The sequence below is a fragment of the Rhyacophila brunnea genome, unplaced genomic scaffold (genome assembly GCF_057557595.1).
Source record: "Rhyacophila brunnea isolate RB1 unplaced genomic scaffold, BYU_Rbru_1.0 scaffold_4, whole genome shotgun sequence".
Lineage (NCBI taxonomy): Eukaryota > Metazoa > Arthropoda > Insecta > Trichoptera > Rhyacophilidae > Rhyacophila > Rhyacophila brunnea.
In genome coordinates, this window is record NW_028233068.1 from 50,967,265 (window position 1) to 50,981,314 (window position 14,050).

General features: G+C 32.7%; 1 protein-coding gene across 2 annotated transcripts in view; it reads left to right on the forward strand.

Moving 5' to 3' along the window:
• LOC147067490 (trehalase-like) overlaps positions 1–13,516 on the forward strand; it is a 39,796-nt gene extending 26,280 nt beyond the window's left edge. The window contains exons 11-12 of one of the 2 annotated variants that reach the window (XM_085953863.1): positions 381–694; positions 12,504–13,516. In XM_085953863.1, the coding sequence (XP_085809989.1) occupies positions 381–694; positions 12,504–12,633 (444 nt within the window). In that variant the 3' untranslated portion in view covers positions 12,634–13,516. Of the gene's footprint in view, positions 1–380; positions 700–3,355; positions 3,892–12,503 lie in introns of those variants that run through there. The other variant, XM_085953864.1, reaches the window with a different exon arrangement.
• The last annotated feature ends 534 nt before the right edge of the window (positions 13,517–14,050 follow it).

The window sequence follows — 14,050 nt, forward strand, 5'->3', positions numbered from 1 at the left end:
TAACCTAATTATCAGCTTCACTGTCACATGTATGTAATGGGTCTATCGTATCTCTGGATTGCACAGACAAACTGATGACCTTAATATTAAATATATACTATTAAAAAATGCCATATATAAATAAGAGCGATGCGTAGATTCACAAAAGAAGTGAATGTCATATACTGGAAACATTCTACAATGGCACCATGGGCGGTTTACAAGTGTATTAATATTTTTTGCTATGTACTCCGTAAATCTTGAAATCAAACTAGACACACCTACGTCACTACATAATTTATCTTAAAGTGGTCTTTACGTATTTCTTAGCATAATGATATGATCGATAAACAATGTGGTTCAATGATAATAAATAATCTTTCCTACAACTTTTTTTTCAGTATGATGCAACGATAGCCGGCGGTTTTGGAGGCGGCGGAGAGTATGAGGTTCAACTCGGCTTCGGTTGGTCCAACAGCGTCATAATGGACCTGCTTGACATGTACGGGTCAACGCTGTCTGCTGTCGATGAATTCGACAGCAAACCCGGCTTCATACCCGAAGGTTTCATGAACGATGGTGTGGGAAAAGTACCATCCGTTGCTGATGAAGAGACTATGAATGGCGGAGGAAGAAGTGTATCGATGGCAGGTGTGAGCAGTGTTATTACGGCCGTCTTGGCTGTGGCTGCTTCGCTCACGGCAGGTGCACTAGGGTGAGGTTAGTACCACCCAACTGCAATACATTATTATCTACAATCATTACATTTATAAAGTAAATAGATCAAAAAATATAATATTCATTACGTTTATCTAAACAGAATTATAAAATTTTTTATTTTATTTATTGAGGAAAAAAAATGGTTACAATGTAGTCCATATATTATATCATGCTCTTTCGGGGGAAGAAGGGGGGGGGGGGTTGACAAAATGTTATTATTTGTGACTAAGAAAATGTGACATCACAAAATCAAAAAAAAATATAAACTTTCTGAGAATAAAATATTCTGTGACAATTTGTGACGAGGGGTGTGCATTAAGACGAAGTGCAGTGCTAACGTACTTTACCAGGGGTATGTAACGACACCCACGGTGGCCGCGCGGTTTAAGCGTTGGACTCTTGGAATCTTGGGTCTGGCAAATACACATATTGTTTTTCAATTTGTGTGTGAGTCAGGGTATGGACCTAATAGGTTGAGCAAGTGGCAGACATCCATTTCTCGTAAAAAACAAAATCTGTTAATACAAACCTCCACTCTGTGTAGGCCCATATGATCCAATTAGGATCAGACATGGTAAAAAAAAAAAAAATGTAACGACAGATGCAATGTAATACAAAAACATTACATAATTTTTTTTTATGATTATTAATTTCATTGATATTTAGTTTGATACAGTCTCAAAGATTATGAAGAATAATTAGTATTGTATATTGTTAAAATTCTTACAGCACTGATGGCACAGCTGTTGTGTCGTCATTACATGGCCATTATATATAATTAGCATGTTATTTAAACGTGGTAATTAATATTAATTAAATGCTCCTGCGGTGAAGAAGTTAAGAAGTAAAATCACAGAAAACCAAAAAACTATAAGTAAAAAATTAAGTAACAGGCAACACTTTCAGTTGGTGAACACCGTTGACTTTGTTTCAACAAAATATTATGTGCTTCATAATGTTATAAATTAAATTCAATCAGTAATAATTGCAGTATAGATTATTTAATTTGTGTTAAAAAAAAATTACCAAAGTACATAAGGGGTATAAAAGCATAACTGCCACTATCCACAAATGCAAATTGTTCAGTATTTAAAAAAATCGATTTTAATGTTGAATTGAGTGTTTTTGAATTGTATTCACATCCTATTAGAATTGTTCTTAGATTCGCAATTCCAAATCAATCAATTTTAGTTCTGTTACTCCAAAAGAACGATTATTTTTTTAATAGTGGAGGTTTTGCATCTCATCTTTTCAAAGTGGCGCTTTTGTTATTGAATGTTTGTGGTAGTGGCTGATTTGCACTTCAACATACTTTTATTTAATAACCATTTCGAGACCAGAACTACGAAATAAAGCTAACATGTATGATTAATTTTGTTATTTTATTTTCTTCATATGGTTCATAAAATGAACAGGTAAAAATATTTGCAAATAACAATGATAAAATATTGTTCAATAATATTTACAGGCTAACAAAACCCAAAAGATATGTCAATTATATAAATTTATTAAATTTGACACGTTATTACACATTATTGTGACAGCTAATATTATGCTACCTCTGCATTTCTATAGAAATACATAATTTATTTTTTTTTTTTATTTAAAAAGGAATGTCGAAAACGGATAATAAAGGATACCAAAATTTAAAACGATCAAAATATAATTGCAAAAAGGGTATAGAATTTTAATAATTAAAATGTAATTATGTATAGATAATGAAATGTGAGATATTAATAAAAAAAAAAAAAATTAAACAGTTAAGAAAGATTCGTCAACTACACCGATTGTCCAATTTCTTCATGACTTTCTAAAATGTTATTACTTTCAATTATATCACTTTAATTTGAATTAATTTGCTTTCAAAAAATTATTTGATATACATATTCATATTTTGCATAGAAGACACTGCAAAATTTGCTGATCTCTCGCCATCCTATTTCATTGCACTTCATCTTTATGTTGTTTTTATGACGACAATTCACAATTACTCATAGATTCGGCAAAATTTTTGGTTCATATCTCCAAAAAAATAATTTATTAAAAATCAATCCAGTCCCTCCATCCAGCCCAGCCCATAAAGTGTTAACATGTGACAGTGAAAAGCAGTTTTTTAATGTGAATAGTTCTTACGTATTTCGCTTTTGTATGTTCCGTTTCCACTGATCCCTGTTGACTTGATGCGCTTTCTAGCACTAGTACTATTCACAGATAATACATATAGATCCATTTTTAAAGCCAATTTTTGTTACGTTTGTATGGCAACGGAGCACGGTGGCCATATTAGATTTGCGATGTGTATGTGTTTACTAGTTCGTGATTGGTGCATTTAGGTTGTGGCGCTTTTGAACTTCACTTATAGTGTAAGAGAGGCGGTTGTGCATTTGATCGCCGTTTTTTATGGCGATTTTGAATTGCTTAGAGGCGTTTTTGTGTCGGTTTGAAGTTTATAGGGTATAGAGAGTAAGAAACCGATCATTAATCAATCATTTTCTCAAAAATTATAAGGTATGGATAGTGGCGGTTTTGCTTTTATACCCCTCATATTTTGTATTTCGTGTTGGTCCCAAAAAAATATAGTCAGACTTCGTATTAGGCTTTTAACATTTTTGTGTACGATAAATATAATTAATTTGTGGTTTTTCTCTTGTTTCAGATGTTTAATTCTTCCGGAATTGAATTTGTGGACATTTTGAGACATTCAGTAAAATGAAAATGCATGTGGTTGATTGAGAATGATCTGTGTTATTTTAAATATTGCATGCTGATTATTTTGTTACTATCTCATATTGTAAACTTATTTGGGTCGCTATCCTTTTTGATAATGAAAATATATTATTTTTGTTTCTTGTCCTATGAACCAATTTTATGAAGAAGTACTTTGTGACCGCGTTCATACTTAAAAGAGTAGTTACAAAAGTTAGATATCTAACTTAGGCAATGGAAAACAGCATCTCAGATTGCATCGCCCTCTATATTCATTCTATATTAGTAAGTTTATGGTAAATATAGAAGGCAGTTGGTCACTGACAGATGAGAGACGGGGGGGTAGGTTGCGTCAAGGTTTTCGTCTGCTGGCTTCTCCCTCGGGGATATGCGTGCTTGATTGACAATGCGGATATGCAGCGAAAACAGTGCGTTTTTTTGTTCGGTATACATTTACGAATACAACATGTTACAGCATATAAATTTAAAACAAAATATTTATAAAATAAATAAATTAATTAAGGTGGCGCCGGTTCCAAGCAACCGACGCCGCGGACGGTTGCAGACCGAATGCCTATCTTCTAGGGCCCAGGCCAACTCTCCGAAAATCAAAGTAGGTAATAATCCAACAAATAATTCATAATTCTATCACTGAAAAATGGCGTTGACGAAGTTTCAAAAGGGTGACTATAAAATTTCTTATGGGCTAGAAATTGCTGTCATGTAGTCGACCTGCTCATATCTGTGAATCCGCCCAATAATCGTTCTGGCCTGAAATTGGATCCTCTGAGGATGCCATGGTTTAGGGCACTTTAGGCGGTAACAATATCTACGTGAAAGTGGTATACAAAAATTTATTTATTTATACCTGCAAACACGAAATGTGGATGTGAATAATTTTGATGAATGTTTTCTATATTTAACATTGCCATGTGTCAATACTCATTAGATTAAAATGAATAATTACTTAATGACATTTTTGATGGCTATTGGATGCTTAAAATAAGGCTGACATTAAAAAATATATTCCACAGTGTCTGTGTTGTGTGCATTTATTCTGTTAAACAACTGATAATACAATACAACCATAAAATTATGTTAATGTAAATTAACCGTGAATTTTGCCATTGTTTATCAATTAAAAAAATATTTAATGACACTAAGCAATACCAAAATTTTAAATATGTAACAGTTTTCCATAGAAACAATAAACAAAGCCAAATAAATATGTCTTAACCATAGATTACATACATCCAACTAAGTTGAGCCTAACTAGCGACTCTGGATGGTGTTAAGGGCGACTTAGTTAGCCAAGAAATCTATGCATTTCGCTCTTAGTATAAAGTGGTCATAACTAATAAGTAATTAACAAATTAAAAGGGAATGTTTATTAACTTTTACTTTACAAAAATAATGTATTTTCATTATCTAGTTTATCTCGTTTTATGTGTTGATTTAAGTATTACCATAATTTATTAGTTTTATAAATAATTTGTTTTAATATTAAAATATGTCATAATCTGAATTGCTGTGAAAATTAACAGAGGAATGCTTTTATTTATAACATTGCTATGCTGCTATATACCTAATTTATATTTAATTTATTATTACATAATATTAGAATAAATGGGAACTGCTTTCATGTAACAGTGGAAAAATACTGATTGAAATAGCCATATAAAATTATTCAATGACCACAACATTTAATGTTATCATATAAACTAATATCAATCAGTGAAGCTATTCTATACGCAAGGCGGTTATCGGCGGTAGTTTATCATATACAGTACTCTCTCAGTAATCCGCCACCCCAAAAACCAGACAAGTGTCCAATTAGTGAAAGCGTCGGATTATAGTGCATACATACAAAATAATGGTAAAAATTAAAACAGGTTTGAGAATTTGTATTACCAAATTACAGTTTTATTTATAATTAAAATCAAGTATTAACTAAATATTAAACAGTAAATCACTTGACACAACCAGTTGTTCAGTGAGGCAGATATTCTTAAATGGCTTAGGATTCCTGGCTTTCCCTATCACCAAAAGCTTCATTTTGTGTGCCCCGGTTGCATTGGAGCACGGCATAATTGTGATGCAGTCCTTGGGCACTTTCCTCCCATGTACATTACTTTCTTCGCGATGGACGTACGTTTTACGAAGGAGAAGTTTTCAAAATAAAGCCGTCTCATCTGCGTTGTATTCTTGTACGTGGCGGACTACTGAATTTGACAGTCGAATTATAGAGCTTGATTTTGTGCTTTCAACTAGTAAAAATAACAGCGGATTATAGTAGTTGTCGGATAATCGAGCGGCGGATTACTAAGAGTGTACTGTATATGTATTGAGGCAGTTAATTGTTACAATAAGTTTATCGTAGAAAGTCTGAACTGTTAAAAAGATATTTATCACTTAAGCCGTGAATAACCGCCTTGTGTATAGAATAGACCCACAGGAGTAAAAAAGTAAAACTTGTATTTACAACGTATTAAAAACATATATTTAGGTAATTTTGATTCTGTTCAACTCTCATTATGTGATTTGAATTCCGTTTTATAGAATTTTATTACATCAAGAGTAGTCAATGTATTGTTATAATAAAGAGCCATCGCACATGACATTCACCAGACATTGCAGGAAGTTACAAGCAAGGTTTTCATTATTGGAATTGTTTGAACATGACGATTTCATGTGGGGATCCTGCACATTTGTCCGGCAGGGCAATCGAGGGTGTAATGGACCTGCTGCATGACCCTGCATGAAGCCTGCAATTTCCTGCCACTTGTCACAATGTCTAGTAGCGTGGTGCGTGATGACACAAATATAATTTTGACACCAAAGTCAATACTGCTATAATAACAAATCGATAAACAGAGTAAACAGAGAGCCTTTTGGCTGCCGTAAAATGCCGAATAAAATGAAGCACCAATTATAGGATCAATTGTAAAATAGATAATACCATTCGACAATAATCAAAATAATTCACTGAATCATAATGAAATACGGAAGAAAACAAGTACCTATGACAAATCAACAAACGCGGGCTGTCAGTTGCAATTTGTCAAACATCGACTCTGCCAAATTTAGCAATCGGTTCGCTAAACTTATGGTAGAGGTGTAATAGGTGTTCGGGTTCGGCGAGATGCTTATGTACAAAAACTCGATGAACGAAATCATACGTTTCGCACGTCATCTGGCGTAAAATCGCATTCGAAAATAATGGGTGGATGGGGTCTAATACGGTAAAATGTTTTAGGAATATTCCGATAGATGTCAGTATGTGTCCTATTTTGAAATTATTTGTTTTGACCGAATTATTTGTACTACCGAGATATCTCGTATCTGGCGTAGTGAACTTGGACCATTTGATGAGATATCTCGTATCTGGCAGTGATATGAATTATATATAAGTATATTATTCTGTTCATTAATTTATTATTATCAAACACAGCTTTACAAACATAATCGAATGAGGTGTTTTGAATGAGGTGATTGGTTTGGCAAGAATACTGGGAGAAATCATGGTAAAAGTTTTAATAGCAAATGGTGAACAACATAATATGCCACATGTAATTATAGATTCCAAAAGTGATAATATAGAAATTTGAATGGGTTCATGCACGATAATTTATGGTACTTTATTGCCCACCGTGCCATTCAATATTCTAAAATGGGTTTTATTCGGTTTCATGAGAATACTTCTTGATAGTATTTTTGCAATGTTTATTACAGTATGGTAACACTGGGATTATAATATTTCTGCTGATATTTCTGTCATAATAATAGATACATTAGGTTATTATATTAATCGAGATTCCAGAACAATTTTAAGTTTGTGTTTGAAATACTAAGTGTTAGTAGGATTGAATTGTTTCCACAGTCTAGGAAAAACCTAAGGGTATTAACTACCCAGGTAGATGCTTATAGTATTGTTGGCTAAATGAATGATTTTTATTAATTCTCTCATGCTCTGAAGTAGGAGTGAGGTATTATACAGATTCCTATATAATTTTTGGCATTTTAGTACATATATAATTTATTGTAGTATATATAGCCTTATGGCAAGTTGTGATTGAAATACAGTGAGACTAAAATTAATTATGCAAACAACAGTTTAGTAAGTATATTGTTAATTATTTAAGTAGTTAATTTATATTTAAATACATTAAATATAATTTCTCATTGTTATATTATGGTATTGTTATAATAATGTTGTATAACCAGGGAACTTAGAAATAATAGAAACAGAAATACCTAACGGGTAAGGGGTGCCAGGCAACCAATCTCGAGTAAGAGCCTGTCCACAAGGCGCGAGTCCCATCGCGATTTACGCTCGAGAACCAGAAATGTCTTCTGTCCAGAAATGGCGTAGTTTGCGCGTTTGAAACAATTAGATGACGTAATTGAATATTGAATCAGCATAAAAAAACAAACGCGAGTGTAGAAAAAAGCACAAGTCAATTGTGTTAGTCGTGGATAGGTCGTTGTGGACAGCTGAATTGGGTCACATGTACATGGAGAACGCGCAACTTGTTACTTGCGCGCCAAAACGCGCCTTGTGGGCAGGCTGTAAGGAAGAATAAGGCATAAACTTAAACACGTGTCAAGAATATGTCATATGTAGAATACTGACAACTGCTCTCAGTTTATGCATTGACGCTCATTTAATATTGGTGTAATATTGCTCGTCCACAACGCATGGTTCATTTTTGTAGGACATTCACATTCAAAATGTAGTGTATTGAATATAGCCTATTGGAATTCTATTTATTAATCTGTTTTGTGTGTATAATTTTCGGGTATGAATTCATTTACATAGTAAATTAATAATTCATACTAAATATAAATGAAAATTACATGGTTGACCAATAATGTTTGAGTCCATTATAGAGCAATATTCAAACATAAATATACACAGGTAGTAATTTATCCACATTTTCATTAATATTTGAAGATGGTGTGAAATGGTTTATTATTGTATTTTCGCATAATATGAGGTTTAAAGCTTCACTTCCTACATTTAATCGTAATTATATGACATAAATCCGTAATTATATGGATAATTAAATTTAACCTATGTAATTCGTGCGCAGTAGAAGAAATCGCAATCTGCACAATATCAAGGTTAAGTTCACAATAATCAAAAGTATTTTTTTAACATGTCAAAATAATCAAAACCTATTACATACTACATACTATTTTGTTGAGAAAATGAACATAATCTATGTTTATCAATGGTGTTGGTGTTTTAATTTCATGGCAAACTGGAAGTAGACTTCCACTTCGCAATTAATTTATTGTTGGATCCGAGTACTGTGGTTAATCCAGACCTGCTTTTATCTTCATTTTTATCCTGAATGTTATCATTCCAAATATTCCAACATGGAATCTCAAAAATTAGATCTGTATGTAATAAATACTTCTTGCCAAAATTAAATATTTAAGTTTTGATGATATTTAATATTGCAACGTTCCCTCTAATTTTTATATTGTGTGTGTGGAGCATTAACTCATCTCAACAGTAAACTTTCTACAAAAAGAGATGTGCGCATTTTTATTAAGTATTTTATTGCATATATAAATGAACACATCAAATTATTGTACTGCAAAAGAAATTAGTTACCTAGAGTATACGCTTCATAACTTTGCACTCCGGCTCTCGGATGAAAATGATGTAATATATTATTCTAAAAATGCTTTTTTTACATACTATATTATCTATTTATTTATTTATTGCTATGTACATATATTAATACAAGTAAATATCATTTGATCTAATTTTATAGAAGGTAATCAGGCAAAGAGGCGTATCAGTGTAGTTAAAATGTGCCAATTTATAAAACGTATACTCTACCTAACAATATTAAGTCTATTTAGGGCATTTAGGCAAACCAAAAATCTGGAATCATATAGTGAACACGCGTACACGCACATACCTTAGAGGGAACATTGCTAGTAAGTATGTATGCTTCATAGATTCGGTTCTTGTCTATTTAGAGGAAGCCAGCTGCAAACAAATTTTGAAAATTACCGATATACCTACTGGATTATTTTTTAGGTTAAGTTATCATTCTTGAATTCATGAATTTTGCCGAAATCGGCTATGAAAATTGCTGCTGTTCCCGCCTGGCTTCCATTAAACAGACTTGTACCATAGATTTTTATTAGTATGCTTGGGTTTTAATTTTTATTTGGGTAATCATATTTTGTTGTTTTAATTTTTTTTAATAAATAAAGGGATTATTTGCATTTTATATTGTGTGTAATTATTTCTTTCCTAATGGTTAATTTTATTTTTGAGCATGTTTTTTTTTTTTTTTGTAAATTGTTTGTATACATAGATAAAACTATAATGGCCCGAACACACTACCATCACATCATGTGCTGTCACGCCGAGATAGAGATAGTGATATTATCTCAACATCTCTATCTCAGAATGACAATATGTGACACACTGGTAATGTGTTCAGGCCATAATAGTACGAGGGTGGGTCAATAATTCCTTAGAAAAAAGCATTAAAACAGTTTTTATTTTTGTATTTTTTTTTTATTTCTCAACATAATCTCCTTGGAGCTCAATACACTTGGTTAGACGTTTCTCAATTTTTTTTAAACCGTCAGAAAAATAAGTTTTCGGAAGGTCCTCAAAATAAGCATTTGTCCGATCGATGACTTCTTCATTTGAAAAAAAACGTTGTCCACTTAGCCATTTTTTTAAGTTTGGGAAAAGGAAAAAGTCACTGGGGGCTAAATCTGGCGAATACGGTGGGTGGTCGACCAATTTGAACGTCAATTCTTCAATTTTAGCCATTGATCGTAAACATGTGTGAACACGGGCATTGTCCTGATGAAAGAGGATTTTTTTCCTGTTTAAATGAGGCCGTTTTTCTTCAATTTTGTTTTTTAGCTGGTCCAATAAAGATGCATAATAATCCCCTGTTATTGTTTTTCCTTTTTCCAAATAGTCAACGAAAATAATTCCACGTGCATCCCAAAATACAGTAGCCATAACCTTACCAGCTGATTTTACGGTTTTCGCCTTCTTTGGACATGGTTCGCCTTTCGCAATCCACTGCTTTGACTGTTCTTTCGTCTCGGGAGTATAGTGGTGTATCCATGTTTCATCTACAGTCACAAAGCGACGAAAAAATTCATCCGGATTGCGTTGCATGAGCGACAACAGGGCTTTAGAGGCCACCACCCTATTGCGTTTATTGTCGACTGTGAGCAAACGCGGCACCCATCTTGCAGAAATTTTTTTCATGCCCAATTTGTCATGTAAAATAGAAATGACGCTACCTTTTGAGATCCCTGTAACCTCAATTATCTCACTCAACTTTAATCTTCGGTCACTTAACACCATATCGTGGATTTTATTGATCATTTCTGGTGTAGTCACCTATACAGGACGTCCTGAGCGTGGTTCATCCTTTGTTGATGTACGACCACGTTTAAATTCATTTAACCAGTTATAAATAGTTGCAAGTGAAGGAGCAGATATGCCGTGAACTAAATCCAACTCATTTTTTATTTCCTTTGCTGTTAACCCTTTTATATTAAAATGTTTAATAACAGCTCTAAACTCAATTTTCTCCATTTTTGTAAACAAGCAAATTTTTTTTTTAAATGTACGAGAAACACACAACAACCCGACCAATCTGATTTAAACTTCGCAGCATACTGAATCGGTAGTGCCGCTGCATGAAAACAAACCGCTTACAGTACTAGTCGCGCCACCTGTCAGCTTTTCTAAGGACTTATTGACCCACCCTCGTATGATAGATTGAACACCATAATATAAAATCTCATTGAGAATTGTTGTTCAATATTGAGTTGAAAATAAATATTTAAAAATTAATGGCTAAATGCAGAGATGTCGATGTTAAGTTTCACCCTGATGCATTTAAATAAGAATAATAATAACAATTCACTTGTTTTTTTCGTTTTTACCGAGTCACTGATTTCAGTAGCGTACGGTTTAAGCGTTGCATAAAACCACGTTAGGCGCATAAGTTTGACTATGCATTTGGCCATAAGTATTCAATTCTCAAACTTTACTCTATCTTGCATTATTGTATGAATAAGGTACTTACATATTTAACATGTGTCAAGGGTATGAATGAATTGACTTATTTGAAAACTTATATTATAAATTTGCAGCATTAACATAAAACTACTGGAGTATACTAGAATCAATCTACAGTGGTACCGTGGTAGGGTAAAAACAATTTGTTGTTGTATTGGTATTGTTTGATAATATTGAAACAGGCATTGCAACAAACAATACCAATACAACAGCGAATCGCTTTTGCCCTACCCATAGTGCCACAGTAGAATGATTTCAGTATTTATATCAGAGCTTGTCTGCATGTTTGTTTGAACCAAAACACTCATAAATATAGTGTCATTACTCTTGTTGCCAACAATATTTGTGTGAAAAATATTTAAACATAGATTACCTGTTTTTTAATCAATACAAAAACGCGTGTCAGAACCTTTTTTTATTATATTTGATTGATAATTAATTCAGGTAAGAAGAATTTATAAAAATAGTAAGTAGATGTTATCTGCCACCTACAAAAACTACAAAAGAATTTGTGTAATACTGAATAGTGCTTTATATTAATTAGATTTAACCAAAATTCAATGGATTTTATATAGAGTGATATTTCCAAACAATATTTATCGATTAACGGACAACTTGTATGTATTGGCAATAGTTTAGTTTCAATATAAAAATTTATGAAGTTTTAAACACTACTTTTTTCACTTTACTAATACAATGTTTATTTGTTTATTTACTTTTGTACAATTTTTGGAACGTTTTTCTGTTAATATTATTATTTTTGTTCTTTTGCTACTTACTTCTACCGAAGGTTGGTGGTTGATAGCAAAAATAGTTTGGAATAAATAAGACATATTGCGAATGGATCCATGACTTTAATCATGTTTAGTATCATTTGTCTTTCGATTTTATCATTATACACAAAATTGTGAGGTTATGGTAGATATAACCAAAACCTAGATTTAGATAAAGTCGTTGTAACGCATTAACCGTTTGAATGATTTCTTGATAGTCTCTCTTTACTTCTTTTCAGAATCATTATGTACAGGAAACGACACGACCAATCATTGAGACCGAACTCGGATGGAGTGCGGTTACTTTCAAGGCCCGGGGGGTCTCGAGGTGCCTACACGGAACTCAGAAGCATGCCTAACAAGCGATAGATGCACATCTTAGCCTTATAAGACTCGCCAAAACTTTAACGAATTTATGTATTAAAATAATAGTCAAAACAAGATTATGTTTAGGTATGGGATATTAACACGTACTGGCGTTTTGATAATGATGATATTCCGTAGGTTACTCCATTATATTTTGCTATCTTGGAGAGTATTAACACTATAAATTTTTATTGAGCAGTGATTAGAACATTCGACTAGTGATCAATGGGTCACGAGCGTGAACTAAAAGGATATAGCAAATGGTTAACGACCAATTCTTGTAAAAAGTCCGTAATGGAGTAAAAACTGTAAAATCTACCTTTTTATTTACCGGCATAAATCATTTTACAGATTTCTTTAATGTCCAATTTTCAAAGAAATCATTAAATTTTGTGACACTAAACATCATAATTAATATAGTGTATTTATCTCGTTATCCGCTTCGGCGGCCACATCAATAGACTTCTTCCTCATTTAAATTTTGCTGCTGTGCATTTGTGAGATAAATACACTATACCAGAGAGCATTCAATGACACACCCAACTAAATTTTAATGAAAAAAACTTATTGATATTCTTATTGACTTTTTCATGTGTGACCTTGTTAGGGGTTGTCCATATATGATAGCACAACCTGGTAGGGGGAGAGGGTATGATATATTGTGATGATTGTGACGAAGAGGTTTTACTATAAAATCAATCATTTTAGACAAAATATTTTCTTTTTTAATGAATGTAGGGGATTAAAAAAATATTTATGTGACATCATATTTTGTATGACCCCTTACCATGTATGAATAGATAGGTCATGGAATATATTATATAATATACCAGTGTGTCTTGTTTATTAAATTTTAGTTGAGGGGTACCAATAAATCTTTGGCGCCGATATATGAGGGAAATTTGCTTTAATTTTACTAATTATACCTAACAGGTGCTATGAAAACTTGATTGCTATATTATGAAGACCGGAGTTATAGATTGTTTATCACCTAATTTTATTATGTTCAAAGATTAACTCATTTAGTGCTGACAACGCAACTGGCGCGTTTGCATTAGTTGGCCATTAGATATAATTAACATGATATTTAAATGTGGTAATTAATTAGTAATTATCTGGTCAGCAGTGAATATGTTAACCCAATGCTTACGGGCCCTTTCAATTATTTTTTTAATTAACGTGTTAATTTGCATTTGAAATGCAATTAGCAAAAACACAATTTTGTGCGGCCCGTAAGCATTGGGTTAATATTGTTTTTGACTGATATTAGAATTCACTGTAACCTATTTAATTATATCTGTTTGTGAGCACCATAGACAATAAACCTACATGACATTTTATTCTACGCTTATTGTTTGTGTAGATTAGAACTGGTTTCATCTTCATGCATGATTTGCATATACTGTTCTGATACCGCAAT